Raw genomic sequence first — 23,639 nt, 5'->3', positions numbered from 1 at the left:
CTTTCATTTGGACTGTGTTCTGCTTCATTCCAGCTAGAGAGTGCCCTAAAGAGCCTTACTGTTAATGTGAAAACAGAGTTTTAACACCTTGAAAACTCTGCCAGGTAAAACCAAAAATAAATTTTAGAAAGTTATACAAAAGTAGCAGAGAATCAAAACACAGTTGAGACTTGGATTAAAGAGATTATACATACAATTTATAACCTTGGCATAAAATGTAGGATAATCTAGAAGTCCCTGTCAACCAATCTTCCAAAATCTGCTTAAATTGTTGCCTTTTTAGCCAAAGAGTCTTAGGAATCTAATTATGGAATCACAGGGATTATTTAAGGAGGTAGAGAGATTTTTGTTATCAGGCTTTTATTTTAGACATCTAGGAGATCAGACTAATTTGGTCACCTGACTGACGATTTTATCAAATAGCTTTCTGAAAGCAATACAGATCATGTTTTCAAAGTGTTCTGCTAAGATCACTTGCCTAGAATGTTTATCAAAATACTAAATTCTTATGCCACATCTCTGACTTCGACTCTGCATTTTAACTAGGTTCCTCGGATAACTGTTACACACATGCCATTTAAAACATACCCTAGTGCCTGGGCGGCTCATTCGGTTAAGCATCCAACATCAGCTCAGGTCATGATCTCATAGTTTGTGATTCGGGCCCTGTGTTGGGCTCTGCGCTGACAGCTCAGAGCCTGGAGCCTGTTTCAGATTCTGTCTCCCTCTTTCTCTGCCCTTCCCCCACTTGTGTGCTGTCTCTCTCAAAAATAAATAAATAAGCATTTAAAAATAAATGAATGAATGAATGAAAGAAAGAGAGGAAGAAAGAAAGAAATGTACCCTAAAATCTTAGGGAACTACTACCCTAAGGGAAACTAATTAGACCACTGTGGAGGCTGTATCTAGTTCAACGACCTTTGCCAAAGTCCAACAAAATCAGCCAGAGATGCTTTTCACTCTACTCCTGCCTTGGGGTCACCCCTTGACCATTCAGATTTAGCTGGTTTGGAATGGGGCCTCTCTTTGTGTAGGCTGAGGAAGAGTACAGAGGGGAAATGCTTTGCTTATCTAGAGCTGTATACAATGTACCCTAAAATTAAGAGCAAAGCAAAAAAAAAAAAAAAAAAGCAAAGTTTTTTCACAACAGAGCTTGACCATTTGGTTGAGTTAAAGTCTGAGCATTGCCTTGTCATACTTTATGTGACTTCTATCCATATATTCTACCAATCAACTCTTATCAGTGCTAGAAGGTATCTCCATCCATTTTTCCTCTCCAGCTCCTTTAGTGGCTATTTTTTTTTTTACCATACAAAGGAAAACAAAGCCTTTTTAAAATGGAGAGATGCTGACCCTTCTAGAAGACTCCAGGGTTTAACAATGCTGCAATGTCAGTACAACGTATCTCATGATCAAAATATTGTTTGGTTTCAAAACAAAACAAAATCTTGTGTTTATATACAATTACCTTCCAGCCCAACATTTTTCTCTGGGCCTTTTCATAGTACCTGTAAACTATTCACATTCGAAGTCCTAATGATGGGGATATGGTAAAGAGATAACAATTCATCAATTTATTTACATCTTTCCTAAGGGAGTCCATGCTCCAAAATAATTTTTCTTTGTAATTTTTATTTCTGTATTTCTTATTATAGATTTATCTTGAAGTTTTGAAATTATTTGTGGAAAAGAATGAAAGTCTATCTATCTTCCTTTAGCTTTGGCCTAAACTCTACCCCTTGCTCACACTGTAAAATTAAGGGCAGCATCAAGAAAAGCCTTTCCAGTGTGTTATAACAGTTTCCAAATTCCTCCTCCAATCCTAGATTCCTCCTCCCGATGCCCACTCAAGGATTATCTTTGTCTGCTTCCATATTTTATATGAGAAGTTTTGGGTATCTGTGGGACATCCAGAAGTTGTTCAGTAGAAGGGAGACAGAAATATGAACCTTAGAATAACAGCAAACTTAACACAGCAATTGCCCTAACTTGAAAAGGGATGTCCATCTAATATACACTGAAATTTCATAAAAATCTTAAATTTTTTAAAAATGTTTATTCTTGAGAGAGAGACAGAGAGAGCAAGAGCGAGAGCATGAACGGGGGAGAGGCAGAGAGAGAAGGAGACACAGAATCCAAAGAAGACTCCAGGCTCTGAGCTGTCAGCACAGAGCCCGATGTAGGGCTCTAACTCACAAGCCGTGAGATCATGACCTGAGCTGAAGTCGGACGCTTAACCAATTGAGTCACCCAGGCGCCCCAGTATTCATAAAAATCTTACTGCATTATAAAATTCCAGATCCTCTTCCAAAGGAGAGAAAAAATTAAGATGAAAATTAGAGAATACATTTTATACTTCTTAACAGAAAAGTAAATACATTTGACAAAGGCAGTTCTCAACTCTTTAAAAACTGAACATCCTTAATCATTTTTTTTTAAACTGTAGAATTTCTTGCAAACACATAATACATATAAACAGACTGCTCCCCTGACCTGCTCTCCCCACAGTAAATACAACTGTAGCCCAGATCTCTCCTTAGAATTACAGACTGATACATTCAATTCTATGTACTCAGTATGTCCGCATGAATGCCCTTCAACCTGGAAAATGGACCTCTTCATTTTTCTCCCCAAATCTATTTCCTCCAGACTTCCCCTTAGTAAGCAGCACCACTATCCACTCAGTGGGTTATTCAAGCATCCTTGCTTCCTCTTTTACTCTCTGCATTCTTTACAAGGTCTTGCCATCTCTACTTCTAGAACACAACCTGATCTATTTTCTCTATTGCCACTGCTATCATCCTAGTTTAAGCCATCATCATACTTTATAATGATTTCAGTTTCCTAAGTCTCCTTGCTTCCCTTACTGGCTCTACTAATCCAATTTCCACACAGCGGCCAGATGATTTTTTTTATGTGTATTTATTTTTGAGAGTGAGCATGAGTGGGGGTAGGGGCAAAAAGAGAGCGGAACAGAGGATCTGAAGTGGGCTCTGCACCGACAGAAGAAAGCCTGACATGGACCTCAAAGTCACAAACCATGAGATCATGACCTGAGCTGATGTAGGCCACTTAACCGAGAGTCACCCAGGCACCCCAAAAATTGTTTTTTAATTTTTTAATTTTTTATTCTTATTTATTTATTTAAATATATGTTTTAATGTTTATTTTTGAGAGAGCCAGAGACAGAGCACGAGCAGGGGAGGGGCAGAAAGAGAGAGGGAGACAGAATCTGAAGCAGGCTCCAGGCTCTGAGCTGTCAGCACAGAGCTTGACATGGGGCTCAAAATCACAAGCTGTGAGATCATGACCTGAGCCGAAGTTGGACACTTAACCGACTGAGCCACCCAGGCACCCAAGAAATGTTTTTTTTTTTTAAATACAAATCAGATCATGATACTAGATTTTATATCCAAATTCCCTGCTGTGGCCACAGAGATCTACTTGACCTGGTCCTACCTACCTCTCCAGCTTCATCTCTTTGAATCCTCTCCCCACCTTTCCACTCCCCCACTTTCCTCCACCTCCAAGGGTTTCCAAATAGAAAGGTCTTCTGGCAATTAATAGGCCTAGCTTCATCTCTTCTTGCAGGTCTCAGCCTCATGTTGCCTCCACCCAGAGGACTTTCCTGAGGCTGCTTATTTCCATTTTATCATTTACTACAAGCTATAGCTATTTTATATCATGTTAATTATTATCAACTCACTGCTTAGCATAGTGCCTAGTACACAAAAACAAGATTTTCACTGTAAGGAAAAAACTGGGGACCCCTAAGAATAGATTTCAATTATTAATACCATTTGGCTAGTGGCAAATTCTGTGTATTGTATCCCTGACCTGTGATTTTTAGCATTCTCCTTTCCTAAGCCTAAAAATTCCCCTTAAACCACATCTCTCTCCTATCCTCCCATCCCAATCCCCACAAATGAAGACTTCAGTCATGCTCCCAGTCTTCTTAAAGCAGTAAGTCTTCTGTAGGCAAAAGAGACCCTATGGCAATTTAAAACACTAATGTCTTTAGTATGCTTTTATTGTACTCAGAATCCAGTATCATTATTTATATAGCTACTAAAAAGTTTTTTTTTTTTAAGGTTTATTTACTTTTGAGACAGAAAGAGAGAGAGCACACACGAAGAGGGGAAGAGCAGCGAGCGAGCAAGCGAGAGAGAATCCCAAGCAGGCTCCGTTCCGTGCTATCATTGCAGAGCCTGACGTAGGGCTCGAACTCACAAACCATGAGATCATGACCTGGGCCAAAATCAAGAGTTGGATGCTTAACCAACTGAGCCACCTAGGCGTCCCAGCTACTAAGATGTTAATTCATCTATAGTTACACTTTTCTATCATGGTATTCTAATTATTTTCTTTAGATTGATAATAAACAGTAATGCAATATTTAGTGGCTTTGTGGGACATTACCTGTTATACTATACACTGTTAAAAGCATAATTTCTGGAATAAGCATAAGATTTAGTCCTTAGTCACTTATTAATAGTGGGCTTGGGCAATTAACTTGACCTAAGTTCTAGTTTCAATGCCTGTTGAAGGGGTTAAATAAAAATACCTGTATTTTTACAGGGATGCTGTGGGCATTAAATGAGGTAAAACCTATAAAAAACAATTAGTACCATACCTGGTACTGAGTAACTAATCACAATAATAGCTAATATTTATTGGATAATCAATAATCTCTGAATTTTCTAGTACATATTCCATCACTAATAAGCATTGTGACCCCTCACATTTCAATTTATTTCTGTTAGATCAGAGCACTGGACTACATGAAAAAAGTGCCTTCATGTTCAAATATTTTATTTCTTCCTTCCATATTATTTCAATTATATGGTAGAATAATCTAGAGTTTTGCACACTTGTCTGAGAACTCCAACTTTTTTTTTTCAAGTCAATGCAGACAGAAGGAAACTGCCATTTAAATGATGTTATGTTGGGGCACCTGGGTGGCTCGGTCGGTTAAGTGTCTGACTTCGGCTCATGACACGATCTCATGGTTCATGAGTTTGAGCCCTGTGTCAGGCTCTGTGCTGACAGCTCAGAGCCTGGAGTGTGCTTTGAATTCTGTGTCTCCCTCTCGCTTCCCTCTCCAGCTTGCACTCTTTCTCAAAAATAAACAAACATTAAAAAATAAATGAATGAATGAATGATGCTTTTTCCTGGGACAAATGTGCCCATCACCCAGAAGTGAACTACAAAGGTGCCAAGACTCTTGCCCTCTGTGACTGACAGAGCAGCCACTGGTTGCTATGTGTGATGCAAAAGAAACCTAAATAAAGCAGTACTTCTGATAGAGCTGACTCCTGCCGTCTGTGACGTCATAATTCAGCAAGTAAATATAGTGGGGTTGGCAGATAACTCCCATTTTCTCTTAAACACACATTTCTTCAAACATCACAAAACATACATCAGAAAGATACCTTTTGCTGCTCTTAATAGATCCTGACTTGTACCATAACAGTGGTCAATAAATTGTTTTAATTTCTTAAATTCAGCAATCTCACAGATAATTATTCTGCATATTCTCCAATAACTAAAATTATAATTTCCTATCACTGTTTTCTTTGTGCAAGCTTTAATAACAGTAATTCATTTTCAGCCAGTTAGGTTTGATAAAAACTTTCCAAGAGATATGGCAATTTTGAGAGTTCTTCACAATTTAAGAAGGAAATGAAGGAAAAAAAAATACCGTACATCATCTTTTCATTTTGAAAAGCATCTCTAACCTAAAGACACCTACAGATTGAAAGTAAGGGGATGGAGAACCATCTATCACGCTAATGGTAAACAAAAGAAAGCCGGAATAGCCATACTTCTACCAGACAACCTAGACTTTAAAAATAGACTGTATCAAGAGATGAAGAAGGGCATGTATATCATAATTAAGGGGTCTATCCACCAAGAAGACCTAACAATTGTAAACATTTATGTGCCAAATATGGAAGCACCCAAATATATAAATCAATGAATCACAAACATAAAGAAACTCATCGATGAAAAGCATCTCTACCATCAAATGCTGAATCAATGTGGGGCTTAAACTCACAATCCTGAGATCAAGGTCCACATACTCTACGGACTGAGCCAGCTAGTCACCCCCAAAATACTGTATTTTAAAATGGATAAACCTTCCATCTTTTCCTTTCTCTCTGTCCCTTTATTATTTTTTTTAAAGCCCAGATAAGTAAATGCATATTCTAACCCTCCTCTGTGAAGTCTACTCAGATTGCAGAGCTACTTTTGAAATTAAGGCCTTGTTTACAGGGAAAAAGGCATAGAGAATGAGGCTAATGGAATTCAGGGACAAACTATTTCCTCATTTTTCTTCCTACAAAGCACTTTAAACAGAAGGAAGCTTGCAGATGCAACATCAACTTCAATATGTTCCATAAGGAATGAAGGGAAAACATGGAATGATAGCCAAAATATGAAGCATAACTGTGATGAATTTTTTTTTTAAATTTAATGTTTATTTATTATCGAGAGACAGAGAGACAGAGAGTGTGAGCAGGGGAGGGGTAAAGAGAGGGAACACACAGAATCTGAAACAGGCTCCAGGCTCTGAGCTGTCAGCACAGAGCCTGACGCGGGGCTCGAACTCACGAACTGTGAGATCATGACCTGAGCCGAAGTCAGTCGCCCAACCGAGCCACCCAGGTGCCCCATAACTGTGATGAAATATTGACAAAAAAATGAAACTGTGTTCTTTCAAACCATTATGCTTTTGAAGAAGTTAATAATAACAGATGCAATACACATCAGCCTTCTACATCAACTCAGCATTTTGAAGTCTGTAAATTTCCGAACAGCTTTACTGAGAAATAACTCATACATTATAAAAGTCACTACTGTACACAATTGGATACTTTTTATTAATTCAGAGTTGTACAACCATGAACAATTTTGTAACATTTTTTTATCACCTCCAAAGGAAACCTCATACTGATTACGAATCACTCCCATGCTCTCCTAACTCTCCATTCCTACACCTAAGAATCTACTACCTCCTGTCTCTACAAATTTACCTATTCTGGACATTGCATATAAATGAACCAATATATGGCCTTTTGTGACTGGCTTCTTTCATCTAGCCTAATTTTTTCAAGTTCACCCATGTTATAGCAAGTATCAGTACTTTATTCCTTTTTACTGCCAAATAATATTCCTTTCTGAAAATGGACCATATTTCATTTTCCATTCATCAGGTAGCAGACATTTGGGCTGTTTCTACTTTGTGGTTAATAAAATAATGCTGCCATGAACATTCACATACAAGTTTTTTTGAGGATGTGTTTTCAATTCTTTTGGATATATATCTATGAGTGGAACTGTTAGGTTGTATGAAGTTTGTCTTTTACCATAGCAGTTGAATAAACGTTTAACATAAAGAGCAATAGATATTCTAAAATTAAAGCTGTACATACTTTGAAAAAGCACTTTTTCCTCCTACACTAAGTATGTTTAAGTTAAATAAACCACCTATAATGCCAGAAAAAGAAGTTGCAAGTCATAAAAATTCTGCAAGAAAACTATGTTTTATTTTTTACTTTTCAGAGTTTACTAACTTTGAAATATTAATATTTATGTTTATTTAAATAAGAACTGCTGAATTTACCTTTTACTTGAGTGTTAAGAAATAATTAAAGAGACATTTCTAAGACTCAAAAGTAAACATATATGTACAAGTTTTTGTGTGGACATAAGTTTTCAATTCCTTAGTATACCAAATGAGACAAAAACATATCCACACAAAAAAACCTGCATAGGACTACATGGATGGAACAAGAGGGTATTATGCTAAGTGAAATCAGTCAGAGAAAGACAAGTATCATATGACTTCACTCATATGAGGAATTTAAGATACCAAACAGATGAACATAAGGGAAGGGAAGGGAAGCAAAAAGAATATAAAAACAGGGAAGAGGACAAAACATAAAAGACTGAAATATAGAGAACAAACAGAGGGTTGCTGGAGGGGTTGTGGGAGAGGGGATGTTTAAATGGGTAAGGGGCATTAAGGAATCTACTCCTGAAATCATTGTTGCACCATATGCTAACTTGGATATAAATTAAACAATAAATAAATTAAAAACCAAAAACCAAAAAAAAAAAAAAACCCAAAAAAAACCCCCAAAAAACCTGCACAGGGATGTTTATAGCAGCTTTACTGATAACCACCAAAACCTAGAAACAAGCAAGACAGCCTTCAGTAGGTAAGTGGATAAGCTACCGTATAACCAGACAATGGAACATTATTTGGCACTTAAAAAAAATAAATAAATAAAAAGAGCTACCAAAAGCTAAGAAAAGACATGGATGCTTATCACTCATGAAAACAGCCAATCTGAAGTGGCTACCTACTGTTTGATTCCTCCTATATGACATTATGGAAAAGGCAAAACTATGGAGATCAGTGGTTGCCATGGACTGGGGTTAGGAAGTGCCAATTAGGCAGAGCAAGACAATTTTTAGGGCAAACTATTCTGTATGATAAAATGATGGATACATATGAACTATACACTTGTCAAACCCATAGGATGTACAACACCAAAAGTGAATCCTGATGTTAACTATGGTCTTTGAGAAATAATGAAACCATCGATTCATCAACATAACAAGTGTTCTACCTGGTACAGGATGCTGACAGTGGAGATAATTATGTGTGTGTTGGGGCAAGAGATATGTGAGAACTCTGTACTTGGTGTTCAATTTTGCTGTGAACATAAAGTACTCTAAAAAAAAAAAAGTTTGTCAATTAAATAAAAAAGTAAACAGTAGCCACCAGAAAATAAATAATGGGACATAAAAAAATCACTTACTACTGTTTCCTTGGCTGGAGGAGGCTTGATCTGTTGACTGGGAATCAGAACAAATGTCAGAGTACCATGCATATCAGACTGCAACAGAAAGATTAGGTTATTTAAAAACTGTCACTTACAAAAATCATTCTATGACCTTATAAGCAATATTCCCTAAACTGGACTATTCTGGATCCCCTAGAACACTTTCTAAAAAGTTGGTAAAGATGAATGCTGTTTCATAAGGAAGCACAAATTGGGCCTTTCATGAACTCCATTATAATAAGCTACTCAGGAATGGGACATTCTGCAATTCTGGTCCACCAGAGAAAGTCACTTAGCTCATAAGTCTTTGGTTTTTGTATTACATTTGGTGTAAGCTTAGAAAGATTGCACAGTGAAGGATTGAAAGATACCACAGTGCTATAACAATTCTAGGTTATCTACTCTGGCACACATCAATTTTAATAAAGTATAACTTGAAATAGTAATTGTGACCAGGATTAGAAAAATGATGCAAATATACACATATTCTCACTTCCCAGATACATGGTCTCTGTCATTCATTTTATTTTTTAACTGTATGGAGTTTTACTGTCAGGTAACTATTATTTCCCAGTACACCACTGACTGCCTTGTTCAGATACCTCCAACCTGAACAGTAATCACAAATTCTGGTCCAGAGATAGCAAGGAGCTATCTCTGTGTTCAACATAGAGACAAGAGCCAATAAAACAAGGCCTAAAAACAATGACCACTGACACTGCTCTACCAAAGCAATGAATGAGTTTGGGTGAAAATAAGGACATTTTATAGATTCTTCAACAAACATCAGTAGATAAGACAGATTCTATTGTAACAACTGATATTAAATAAATAAGAATAGAAGTCTGGTTTGTGGATATATACAAAGTGATCAAACTGCCCTCAAAGACAGACTATGAAATGGCTTCCTGATTATACCAGCACTGTCCAAAAGAACTTTCTACAACGTTCTAATACGGAAGCCATTAGCTATATACTACTCTTGAACACCTGAAATGCAGCAAATATGAATGAGGAATGTAATTTAAAATTTTACTTAAATCTAAATAACTAGCACCAGGAGCTAGTGGTTATTATGTTGGGCAGTGTACATCTATACCATTACTATTACCTAATATCATTAAAGAAACAGCAATCAGTTGAAGAGAATTAAAAAAAAAAAAAAGAACTTAAAAATGATAAGGGTATGGACTTTGTTTTATCACTATTTTCCTACTGGCTAGCACATGGTAGGCACTCAATAAATATATGTTGAAGAATTAGTTATATTGTGATTTCAGAGGCAATATACATAGTAGTAATAAAGCTTAAAAAAAAAAAAATCAGTGGAAACCACCCCAAAATGAAACTCTACTAATAAGTATTACAGAAATAATTATATCATGTGAAAATTCAGTTAGAAATTGTCTAAGAATTTTTAATATTTTTAAAATATTGTATTTTGAAGTCTAATTACAAAGAAAACAGCTTTTAAGAATCTAACAGTTCTTTTTATTTTTTAACATTTATTTATTTTTAGGAGACAGCATGAGAGGGGGAGGAGCAGAGAGAGAGGGAGACACAGAATCTGAAGCAGGCTCCAGGCTCTGAGCTGTCAGCACAGAGCCCGACATGGGGCTCGGGCTCACAAACCGTGAGATCATGATCTAAGCCGAAGTCGGACACTGGGTGAGCTGGGTGAGCCACCCAGGTGTCCACCTAACAGTTATTCTCCTGTATTAACTTACCAACAAGTCAAAAACCTCATTGACATCTTTCCCTCGAATTTCAATGCCATTAATCTCCAGAACTTCATCTCCTTCATGTAATAAACCACTTTTCTCTGCAGCACCTCCTTTTACTATCCGACTAATGATGACAGAATCCATCTCATTACGAACTGTAGCACCCTAAAAAAGGCAGTATGTAATTTTGAAATAGAAATGAACTTTTTTGTTAAACATTTCTTCATTAATTTTCTTTCTATTGTTAAACATTTCTTCATTAAATTTTGTTTCTATTCAACAATACTAGCTTTCAGTTATCTTGAAAAAAAAAACCAAAACAACCTAACTTACACAACTAGAGTAACCATGGTAATTAGCTTTGAAAGTTCATCATTTTCCTTACATTTTGTTTCAGACACACTATGTATTCATTAGAATCAAGCAGACTTCTGAAGTATACAATAACAGAAATATGCACTTAAAAACAACGTGAAGACCTATAATCAAATTTGTTCTCTAGATTCTGGATACTATTCATGGTTATACTATATTTAGATGTACTTTGTGAACATGACTTGTAACTATAAAGTCCTTTTTTAAAATTCAAAATATGATTAAGGGATGAATAATAATCTGCTTGATTATTCAAACATTATATATTATAGCTGCAACCAATTCACATTTAAATGTATCAAACATTAGCATTCATTACATAAACTGAAAGCACAACTGAAATACATATGCTCAAAAAATGGAAATATGAAATATGGATTAAAAGCTTAAAAGCAGACAGAGTTCGTAACATTTTTCTCCTAAACTTTAAAAAAAAAATGTTTTTTTAATGTTTAGTTTTGGAAGAGATAGACAGAGGACAAGCAAGGGAGGCACAGAGAGAGAGGGAGACCCAGAATTTGAAGCAGGCTCCAGGCTCTGAGCTGTTAGCACAGAGCCCTACTCAGGGCTCAAACCCAGGAACTGTGAGATCATGACCTGAGCTGAAGTCAGATGCTTAAATGACTGAGCCGCCCAGGTGCCCCTCTCCTAAACACTTAAAATTTTCTTGTAACTTTCCCAATTTCTTTTTCTGTGGGGGGAAAAAATCTAATTACATAACTGCCCATAAGATACAGTCCCTAACTTATGTACCACACTATTCAAGATGTAATTTGAGACATTGTTTCTCTGAAAACAAAAGAAAATTGAGACAATGACAGATTTAGAAAAGAGATCGAAAAAAAAGTTTTACATGACAACATTAAAAAACAAAAAAATTAAAACATTAATATTAACATTAAAGAATACATATTTCTAAGTATATGTGGAAAATATAAGTAACTGTATTTCAAGAGATTTAATGGAATGAAAATATCACAATTTCTAATTATTGTTTTTTTAAAAAGCTGGGAGAATAAATGAAGCAGATAATTTGTCCCTTCTTTGTTCCTCAACAATTATTTTACAAGCTATTATTTTCATCAAATCATAGGTAAGAAAACATGAACAAATTTTTCTCAACTGAATAAGGAACATGAGCAAGAGCAAGAACATAAAAGAACTCCAGCAAGTCAACCTCAAAAAAGAAAAACTACCAGAAATGTAAAGGGGTCTTCAATTATCTGCCATATAGAAGATTTCTATGTAGAAAGGCTCTCAGATCACAGATGTGGAACACTTACCAGCGGAATATCTCGAGCCTTTTCGATACGAACTATTTTTACGGTTTCTCTTCCATACTGGCCAATGCTTTCATAAATTCTCTCATCTGAAATGGGCTCTAGCTGCATTTCCTGCTCAGCAACCTTATCATGGGCCAATAAAAGTGCCTGTTTCAAAGAAATCCACAGCATTTACAGTAGCAGCATGATTTCTGTAGAGAGATTTTTAACCTAATCATGTAGATTAATATTCTCATTTAAACCTTTAAAAGAGGTGCTATAATTATTTATTCAGATCTGTTTCCAAAGTTTCTAACTGAAGTACATATGCAACCCTGTGTCTTTTATAGCTAAAAATAAAGATGTGTTAAGTGTAACAGGGTAACTCTCGGATGGGTTATCAAAGTCTAAAATGCTTATTAAACTTCAGGGGCAGCCAGGTGGCTCAGTTGGTTAAGCATCCAACTTTAGCTCAGGTCGTGATCTTGCAGTGTGTGAGTTCAAGTCCCATGGCAGGCTCTGTGCTGACAGCTCAGAGCCTGTAGCCTGCTTCAGATTCTGTGTCTTCCTCTCTCTCTCCCCCTCCCCCCATTAACGCTGTCTCTCCCTCTCTCAAGAATAAACATTAAAAAATAAAATTTAAAAAATGCTTATTAAACTTCATAAAAACAAAATCAATTTAATGGACCAACACCATAGAAAATTAAAATTTATGGAAAAATATAACCAAAAAAGGGGAAGAATTTTTTTAAATCTTTATTTTTCAGAGAGAACATGACCAGGGGAGGGGCAAAGAGGGAGGAAGAAAGAGAGAATCCCAAGGAGGCTTCCGACTGTCAGTGCAGAGCCTGACGCGGGGCTCAAAATCAGAAACCATGAGATCATGACCTGAGATAAAATCAGGAGCCGGATGCTTAACTGAATGAGCCACCCCCACCCAGGTACTCCCAAAAGGGAAGAATTTTTGTGAAAAATATAAAGTTGTTTCAAAACTAATGTGGTTAATTTTAAATATAAAAATAGATAATCCAAAAAACAAGTAACTATATAAATAAATATCTATATCTATATTATATATCTATATATATATTTCAACATAGTAATTTATTTTGCAGCGGGAGGTGTAAATAAAACAGGCTGGACAGATAATGTTTGAGGTTCTTTCTAGCCCTAAGAGATTTTGATTCAAAGAGATTTTGAATGCTAGAAAAATCACATATATATATACATACATATGGTTCTGTTCATTTTCTACCTGAATATGTGGAGCATTCAGCAAAGCAGTTAATTCTTGTCCTTCCTTCTGGTGGATTGGCTTCAAAACAGTTTGTACCTAAGAAACAAAAGATTATTTTTCCTAGGTTACAGGAAACATCACCAGCATCTATACAAGTCTTAAAAAAAAAAAAAAAAAAAAGATACAATTTAAATCAGTAAAATCTACTTATAAGAAAGGAAAGCACTACAAAGAATTATAAGAGAAAAAAGGAATGTGTTTTTTCTCAGAGTTTTCCATCTTGCTATCATTGTTAACAGTGTTTTTTATTTAAAAAAATACACTAAAGATTTTGGTATTTATGACTATGAATGAACTATTTGTTTTTTTTTTTTTTATTTTTTAAATCTTTAATTTTAGAGAGAGAGTACAAGCAGGAGAGAGGGGCAGAGGGAGAGAATTTTAAGCAGGCTCCATTCTCAGTGTGGAGCCTGATGTGGGGCTTAATCCTATGACCTTGGGATCATGACCTGAGCCGAATTCAAGAGTCAGACAGCCACTCAACCCACTGAGTCACCCAGGTGTCCCAAACTGTTTGCTTCTTGGAAGTTTCTATCAATGTACTATAAAATAGACTAAAAATGATTACATAAGGGAAGAAAAACTATCTTAACAGTTACTTGCTATTTTGTAGTTTTAAAATCATATGTTTATATATTTTAAACCAGAGATGATACTTTAAAGAGTTACAGACTAACGAGATAAGCTTACATGAGAGTAATGGAACAACTACAATACCACAGGCACAGGTAATTAAAAAAGTCTCGAGGTGGAGCAATTCTTGCATTCATAGGAGAAACACTTAATTATGATGAGTTTCTTTTAGCCTTTGTTTCCTTACCTGTAAAATGGCACCTACCATTCAAAGTTTGAGATAATCCATATAAACTGCTTAGCACAGTACCTGGGCACACAGTAAAACCTTGGTCTGTGAGCACAATTCACTCAGGAAACCCGCTTGTAATCCAAAGCACTCATGTATCAAAGCAAATTTCAAGAACCATCGGCTCAGTTGTGATCATGTAATGTTTGGCATCACATTATTACTCATATTGCAAGAGACTGCCGTTTATCAAGTTAAAATTTATTAGAAATGATTGCTTGGCTTGCAAGACACTCACAGAACAAGTTACAATCCAAGGTTTTAATAATAAATTACTATTTTAATACATTTCTAGATGTGAGTTATTCATATTTTAAGATTTCTATATTAATGTTCCTACACTTAAGTATTAAAACAGTTTAACACAAGAATTATGTTTCTTAATGTTTTGATAGAGCTTGTACATAAAATCACCCGAGCATGGTGATTTTTTAAAGGTGGATTTCTGATTTCTTAATTTTAACTATATTTTATTGATAGTTACTTGTCTACTTTTTTGGGTTATCTGTCCTTAAATCACTTTGGCAATTTATATTTCCTTAAAAGAATCATCCACTTCATAGCACTTGGACATTTAACACCATAAAGCTGTAACTGTATTATAATTTTTTAATCTCCTATGTTTGCATTCATGCTTTTTTCTTTCCTGATGTTACTGGTATTTTTTTCTTTCGTGTAACTTGGCAAAGGATTCTCTATTTTCTTGTACTAAAACCCAGTCTCTAATTTTAAATCTACTGTTCCTTCCATTTAAATAATGTAATTCCTGGGATGCCTGTGTGGCTCAGTTGCTTAAGCGTCTGACTCTTGACTTCAGCTAGGGTCATGATCTCATTTCATGGTTCACGGGATCAAGCCCTGTGTTGGGCTCTGCACTGACAGTGCACAGCCTGCTTGAGATTCTCTTTTTCCTCCTCTCTCTGCCCCCTCCCCTGCTCGTGCTCTCTCAAAAATAAATAAACTTAAAAAAAAATTCTTACAACTCAGATCAACAATCTGATTTTTTAAGTGGTAAAAAAAACTCTGACAAGCTATTTTACAAAAGATAGGGAAACAGCCTATAAAAAAATGCCCACTATATGTTAATACAAACTAAAATGAGATACCATTACACATTTGCCAGAATGACAAACAGGAAACAACTCAAATATCAACAGGTGAGTGGTTAAACAAATTGCGGGATATTCATACAATGGAATACTACTACTCAGCAAGACGTTACAAATACTGATAAATGCAACACATGGATAAATATGAAAAAGAAGTCAGACACAAAAGACTACATATGATCTTATTCCATTTATATGAAATGTTCAGAAAAGGCAAATTAGTAAATAAAAACAAAACTGATCAGTGAAGGCCTAGGGCCCGGGAAGTGGGAAGGAGGTGTTACTGTCTGTAAAGGGCCATGAGGGAGCTTAGCGAAAGTCACGGATGCTTCTGTAACGACCACAGTGATAGATTACACAGGTGTATATCATGTGTCAAAGCATACTGAACTATACAATAAATGTACCCATTTTAAGCATATGTAAATTATAGCTCAATAAAGTTGGTTACCAAAAAAATATGTCCATAAACCCCAAAACTATGGGAAAATCTGTGTATCTCCTTTATGCTTAGTTTTACTGAAATAAGATCATACTATTTATATAATTTTATAGCAGCATTTAATAACTACTTTTACTTGATATTAATTATAAAAACATTTTTCTATGTCATTAAATATCTTTTTCAATTCTAAAACAGAAATATAAACATTTTAGTTTTTGTTGGCTGTCACTTACAAGATCATGTCCAAGCTCCTTAGTGTTATTCTTAGCATCATCTGATTTCTGCCTCTTCTCCAGCCCTATCACCTGGCACTCCTCATGCTATAACCTTTTTTGGTCCAGCCCCAAACTGCTGCTTCCTCCCTGCATGTATCAGGCTGTCTCCCTATGATGACCGTGAATGGTCCCTATGATGCCAGCTGTCCCAGCGACCTGAATTTGCTTAGATAACATGTACTCATAAGTCTGAACAAACTTGATTTAAAATTGTTGATGGGACTAGACTGAGCTCATTATAGATGGAACTCATCTTTTTCAGCTTTGTTTGGCTATTCACAGAATGGCTGGCAAACTGCATTCAATGTTTTGACAAATTCAATAAAAGAGGACAGGAAGTCTTCCTTGATGTCTCCTTTACCTTTAGTCTCCATATAGGAACAATAGGTCCTATTAGTTTTCTATTTAAATATTTCTTCACTTCATGTTCAACTGCTACTCAAAATCTTACAGCTGGACAATTACATATAGCCTCCATACTTTATGCCTCCATTCTTGACCTTACACAATTTCTAAGTTTTTTGCTTTAAACTTTTCTTTACAGTGACTTTTTCATATTAAATTTGGGAAACATAAATATCAAAATAAAAAAATTACCTATCTCTCACCACTTAAAGATAGGCTTCTTAATAATTTACTTTTTCCAATATCTCTCACATGCATGTTTGAAAAGGATGTTTGCATGTGTACAAATTATATCCATATTTTAATAGGCATCATGTTGAATATCAAATAAACCAATGTTTTTGCTTCTGAAAGTAACTAATTCAACCTATTGAAATTAGAAACAAATTCATAGTTTCCCTGTTCTCCCACTTTATATTTCACTATTACATATACTATTATGTTTTTACTTTTTCGTTGTAGTAGCTAGTCCCTCCAGAAAAATGTTAGTACTAGAGGTGAGAGTCTGTAGATTGTCCTGTTCCAAGCTTAAAAAGCAATGTGGTGGGTATTTCACCATTAGGCAAGATGCTCCCCATTGATTTGATATTATTTATCAACTTAACAAAATGTACCTGGCTTTCTAAGAATTTTCACCACCAAGGGAAAGGTACTGAATTTATTTTCAGGTATCTTTTCTGCATCATCAAGTTGATCCTATGGTTTTCTCCTGTCATCTATTTGTGTAAGTTAATTATTTAAAAATATTTACCAACATGGATCCATTATAAGTTAAATTTAAACTTATTAATATGGCTTTCTGGCCTTCAGGATCTGGACTCCAATTTTAAGACTATATCCTACCCTTTACTCATTGTTGAACAAATATGCCAGAAACTTTCTCAGTCACTATGATCTTTGTACCCTTTGCCAATGGAATGGCTTTTCCTCTTTCTTGGACTTCCTGGTAAATTCCCAATCATCCTTCAAGATTCAGCAACTTAAATTTTCTTCAAAATTTTTGCTTCCTCCCATCACTGCCCCTTGAATCAGGTACATCTATCACATGCTCTTGGTACCTTACTCATACTGCCATCACAGTACTTCTCATTAGGTTGTAATTGATTCACTGTTCTTCCTCAGTGATAGCCTAACTCAACTTTAACTGGTCAATGGACATCTGGGTTGATTCCAGTTATTATCTGAATGCTAAAACAGTATTTGTACCTAAGCCTTTGTGTGGATACGTTTTCAGTTTTCTCAGGTATGTAACCAGAAGTGGAGTTGCTGGTTCATAATATATAGGTACGTTAAGCTTTAGTAGATATTGCCAAACATTTTCCAAAGTGGTAGTACCAATTTATACTCTATGAGAGTTTCGGCTGCTTCACAAGCTCACAAACATTTGATATTGCCTGTTTTTTTGTTTTTTGTTTTTTTAAGTCATTCTGGTGTCTCTGTAGTGGTATCTCATTTTGTTTTAATTTGTATTTCTCTGATAGGAATGATCTGAACACCTTTTCATACTTATTGACCATTTGGATTTTTTTCTTTCTGTGTCTGTTCAAGTCCTTTGCCCACTTAAAAAAAAAAAAAAAAAAAAGAACAGTCTTTTTATTAATTTGTGAGAGTTCTTTTGGATTCAAGTTTTTGTCATATATATATTTATACATGTATACACATGTATATATCTCAATATCTCAAAATCAAATAAAATACTATTTCCTAGTCTGTTGTCTTACATTTTTACTGGACTAAGCAAAAAGTTCATTAAATGAAACCCAAGTTTTCAACCTTTTCTTGATAAAAGCACTTTAATGACAAAAATACTTGTTGTGGGGTTATTAATACATTTCCTATATTTTCAAAGATTTAATCTTGATTCAATATATAAATTTTATTATCTGTTATAAAATATTCAGTGTTTAACTGACACACAAAAAACTATAAAAGTACTATTTTAAAGAGCTATAAAAACAGAGAACACTTCCTAATGTTTTAAGACATTCTTTCACTATATTCCTTGAATTTTTTTACTTAAATTTTCATTTAAAAGTGATACAACTAAAGCATGAAGTAACCTCTTCTTTTAAATACTGCATATTAAAATAGTTGGAATTACGAATGCTAAAAAGCAGAACATTAGGTATTGGATGTATGAACAGCCTAGTTATTAGTCTTATGCCATTCACAAAACCTCACCTGACCTCACTATCAATATCCAGAAATATAAAACAGAAGGGTTGAATTAGGTGACTGCTAACATTTTTCCAGCTGTAAAATAAAGGCAATGAATGAGTCCATTTAACTTTTAGAATTTTGTTTTCAGATTTAAGACTTTTCTTTGATGAGCTCTGAGTATATACTTTTTTTAAATGTTATGCACTCTAAGCCAGGGCTGTCACAGGGTTGTGCACGCACAGCTACAGGAAAGTTATTTACACTGCAGTACAACCACACACATTGTGACACACTGACTAGATTCATCAGTTTGTACTCATTTTAAGAACAGTCTCAGTCCAAGATAACTATCACCCACATATCTTACCACCACCAAAGCAACACAATCTCAAGTGTTACTGAAGATACTGTAAGGATGTGAAAGTAAACGTTCAGAAAGTCTCCTTGCTATGGCACTTTTAGAACTATGAATCATGTAAATACGTTAGCTATCTTAAAACTAATTTTCAGATTAATTTTTTAAAGTCCTTTCAACCCTTTCTCTCCCAAAGCATTTACTCTTTAAGCCACTTCTAGTTCTTTGTCTCACTCAACTCCTAAAACTTTTTAAGCTATGTATGCCTCTTTTATTCCTATTTCTTTTCACCCTTTCTGTTGTCTGTGTCACTTTCTTTAATTGGAACAATTCTGATCTCTCCTGCTTATTTCATTCTCTTTCCCACCCATTGTTCCATTCAACAAACAAAGGCCCAATAAGACAGAGAAAAGAATGATTATAATTATTTATCATGCATTCCTCCCAAACCTATACAATGAAAGTTACGCTGTATTTGTGAGTAAATAAAATCAAAGTAATGTCGGTTATTTTGATCTCTGCAAGGAAAGTAATTTTCAGAAAAACCATTTAAACTATAATAAGTAAAACCGCAGAGATAATTTTTTAATTAAAAATTTTAAATTTTAATTTCATATTTAATTTCAATAATGAAAGATGAGCACAAAGAATGAGTTTCAACTAGCTCTTTTAAATTCGAATGGACAGAAAACTTCCTCTCTAGGAACAGGACCTTAGGTCATACTCTCCTGCCCTGGGTAATAATAGACTTCTCTCAGTTACTCTTGTCCACTGTATGCACCTAAATAAATAAAATACATTCTGTGCTCATCTGAAAAAAAATGCCTCCTAAGGTATTTTATAGGTCTGTAGTTCTGAAAGTACTACTCTTCCCCAGAGCCCATTTTCTGTCTAGTGTCTGGGTTTAATCAAATAGATTTACTTGATGGGCTTCCAGAATTATTAGTTTTCATAATATCAAAATAACCTAAAATCCTATAATGACAGAATTCTACCCCCCAAAACAGGAAATGACTTATTTATATCTTTTTAAAACCTTCAATTTATTATTTTATTTCTAGACAGAGAGAAAATCTTAAGCAGGCTCCACGCTCAAGTGTGGAGTCTGACATGGGGCTAGATCACACAACCATGGTATCATGACCTGAGCTGAAATCAAGTCAGACACTTAACTGACTGAGCCACCCAGGTGCCCCTAAAACCTTCAGTTCAAAAGATGTTTGCAGAATACATTAACACTGAACATCAACACCAACAAACAGTAGAAACTAGAACTTCAAAGTCAGCATGTTAACAGAGAATGTCTCACTGTACATCAAAATTCAATCATTTTGGAGCTTCTATAGTTTTTAAAGAGGAAAAACTTCAAAGTATCTACAAGCAACAAATTTCAGAAGTTATATATTTATGACACCTGATTATCAGACAGAATTTTATCTCATTAGTACTCATCTCAGTTTATAATGTATAATGCTTAAAACTATACATTTATAAAAGTACTAAAACACTTCCCTTTAGTAATTTAGACAAATACTTCTCTCACTATGTAAATATAATTTTATATATAAAACTAGAACTTCTTTTCATGAAACAGAGCTCTGACTCTGAACTAAGTATGTATTTTTTCAGGATAAAATGCATTTGGCAAATTTTTCCTAACACAATAAATTAGTAACATGTGATCAGTAGTAATTAATTCAAACAAGCCTTATATTCACATCAGTATTTTCCAATAATACTGCCTTACTATCGCTAACAATTAGCTTGTATATGTCAAGCAGATGTTCAGAATACATACCTCTTGTGCAAGATCTTGTGCATTGGAGATAAGAGGAAAAGGAGGACTGGCCTTGTTCATGTGTACTGTGACAGCGTTGTGTATCTTAAATGCATTCTGGAAATCTTTATTTTGTACGAGTTGTAAAAGCAGTGAGATATCCTCCTGGCTCTGAGAATCTACCAAAGTATGTTGGATATGTTTAAGTGAAGAAAACAAGTCTTCCACTTCTAGTAGGAGAAGGAAAAGTATCCAAAAATTAATTGTTTCTGTTTTAATTCAACATATTTTAAGATAAACTTTCTTGAACCAATAACAATTTCTCAAAAAAAGTTCTCAAATTTCCTTGCATATATTTTTGAGTTAATTCACTGTCATTTTTAAGCAGAACTCTACAAATTATACAAAATAGAATAACATTTTTTCAAAAGTGTTTTAAGTATAAAACTAATACATATGACAAAAATAAATGAGTAGGAATACAGACATGAATAAATAAATTTAAAACCAATAGTCCCATCATCTAGAAACTTTAACATCTTAAATCATTTCCTTTTTAAACAGCACTTTTTAATTATTTTCCTACATCACCAGTCTTTTAAAAACATTATATATAATTGCTCCATTACACTAAAGTTAAGCATTCAGGTTGCTTCCCTCCAATTTTTTGCTACTATACGTAATAAGCATTTCAGTACATAACGATTGCTGAATCCAAATTTGCCTGAAATTCTGATGTTTTCCTAAAATAACTCCTAGAAATAGAATTTTTAAGTGAGATTCTGACCTTTTAAAGACCAAACAGCTTTCCAGGGAAGTTTTACTAATTTAATTTACATCCCATTAGCAATATTTTGCCCAATATTCAACATTACAGTTCTATAAAATCAATTTATTTAATGGAGAGGGTGAGATTTAGTAACATTTACCAGGCACTTCTTTGTGATTCATAAAACTTTTGTGAACATGAGTCTCCTAAAATTATATTGAAAGCTGTGGGCACATATTATGTGTGTGCATGCCTGTTAGTGTGCATATACAGCACATGTATTTTTCTGGGAGGGAGTTATCCCAAAATGGTTAAGAACCACAAGTTGTCTTTTCCCTGCCCCCCAATAAGGTAGATGTATGCATGTGTTTGTATACACTTTGTCACATTTGTTGGCAACAGTTTAATTTTTTCATTTGTTAGCTGTATGTATGGTAGCCTTTACTACAGAAAAATTATTTCACTGTTTCTATACTTACAAACTCCTTCTCCCAGGTCATTAAATATCTGCCTGTATTTCTTTTGGTTTCTACTTCATAATGAACTTTGACCTATCTGAAATTTACTTGGTAGAAATTTGAGGGGAAACTTTAACTTCAATTTTTTTCTTCCAAGTGGTTAACAATTATTGTAATACCATCTACTGAATAATCCTTCCTGTTCCACTGATGTATGACACCACCAAATTCTTACATATAATGATCTGTGTCTAGTCCACTGGTCTAATCAGAACCACAATATCTTATTATAGTAGCATTACAGTCTTTCCTCATATTGATAATACAAGTACTTGCTCGTTACTTTTTCAAAAATGTCTTTTAACCATTCAAAATGAGTTACAGAATCATTTTTCAAGGTACTTCCCAGTGTCTCCCATTTCTGCAAAAAAGAAAAGTCCTATTGAGATTCCGACTGAAACTAAACCTGTATACAAGTCTGGGAAAAACTTACAGTGGATACTACCTGTCTCATACTCAGTCACATGGGAAAAACCCTCTCAGCTTAAGTCTTTTTTGTTAGTTTTCTTCATGTAAGGTTTGCAGTAAAGCTACTACTTCTTATACATGTATCTTATAACCTACTACTTAACAGTTAAGTTTTTTCATAGATTCAAATAGTTCTTCAGCTGATTCCTGAGGCTCCTTATCTTTTCCCCCCAATCAAAACAGGTTTAGTCCTTATAAAATAAACAGATATGCTCTTTAGTAATCTAAAATAGCAAATAATCTAAAGCAGCAAATAATGGGGGGATAAAACTGGAGACTCAAAACTGTCAATCAGATAGGCTAAGAAGCTGTGACCCAGAGCTAAATAAAACTTAATAAACAGCTAGAATTTAACCATAGCTAAGATGGCATCTTTTTTTTTTTTTCATGTGCATTTATTTTTGAGAGAGGGACAGAGCTCGAGAAGGGGAAGGGCAGAGAGAGAAGGAGACCTAGAATCTGAAGCAGGCTCTAGGCTTTGAGCTGTCCACACAGAGCCCAATGTGGGGCTCGAAACCATGAGTTGTGAGATCATGACCTGAGCTGAAGTTGGACACTTAACCAAATGAGCTATTCATGTGCCCCTTTAAGATGGTATCTTTAACAGTAGACAGAAAGAATACAGGTAAAGGGAACTGGGAGATGTTGGTCAGAGCACAAACTTGGTTTTAAGGTGAATAAGTTCTGAGGATCTATATGATGACTATGTCAATAATACTGTATTGTGTACTTGAAATTTGTTGAGTAGGTCTTAAGCATTCTCATACTACACACAGTAACTGAGGTGATGGATGTGTTAATTAACCATGTATACATCAAATTATCACATTGTACACTTTGGATAAATACAATTTTACTCATCAAATATACTTCAATAAAGCTGGGGGGTGCAGAAAAAGGTTATGGACTGTCAGATTCGACCAAATTCAAAGAGGTCACCATGGAATTACTAAGAGAATAAAGAATTTCTAAGAGCATAAAGA

General features: G+C 34.9%; 1 protein-coding gene across 6 annotated transcripts in view; it reads right to left on the bottom strand.

The window, feature by feature from the left end:
- Positions 1-23,639, bottom strand: part of PALS1 (protein associated with LIN7 1, MAGUK family member) — a 99,925-nt gene that overhangs the window by 27,966 nt on the left and 48,320 nt on the right. For all 6 annotated transcript variants that reach the window (XM_042943555.1, XM_042943549.1, XM_042943554.1 and 3 more), the window contains exons 3-7: positions 20,923-21,131; positions 13,472-13,549; positions 12,238-12,384; positions 10,583-10,744; positions 8,832-8,909 (exon numbers count right to left, since the gene is read on the bottom strand). In XM_042943555.1, coding sequence (XP_042799489.1) covers positions 8,832-8,909; positions 10,583-10,744; positions 12,238-12,384; positions 13,472-13,549; positions 20,923-21,131 — 674 coding nt within the window. The remainder of the gene's footprint in view (positions 1-8,831; positions 8,910-10,582; positions 10,745-12,237; positions 12,385-13,471; positions 13,550-20,922; positions 21,132-23,639) is intronic.

This window comes from Panthera leo, chromosome B3, assembly GCF_018350215.1.
Source record: "Panthera leo isolate Ple1 chromosome B3, P.leo_Ple1_pat1.1, whole genome shotgun sequence".
In the NCBI taxonomy this organism is placed as follows: domain Eukaryota; kingdom Metazoa; phylum Chordata; class Mammalia; order Carnivora; family Felidae; genus Panthera; species Panthera leo.
Note: the sequence above shows the minus strand (reverse complement) of the source record. Positions and strands in the feature narration are given on the sequence as shown.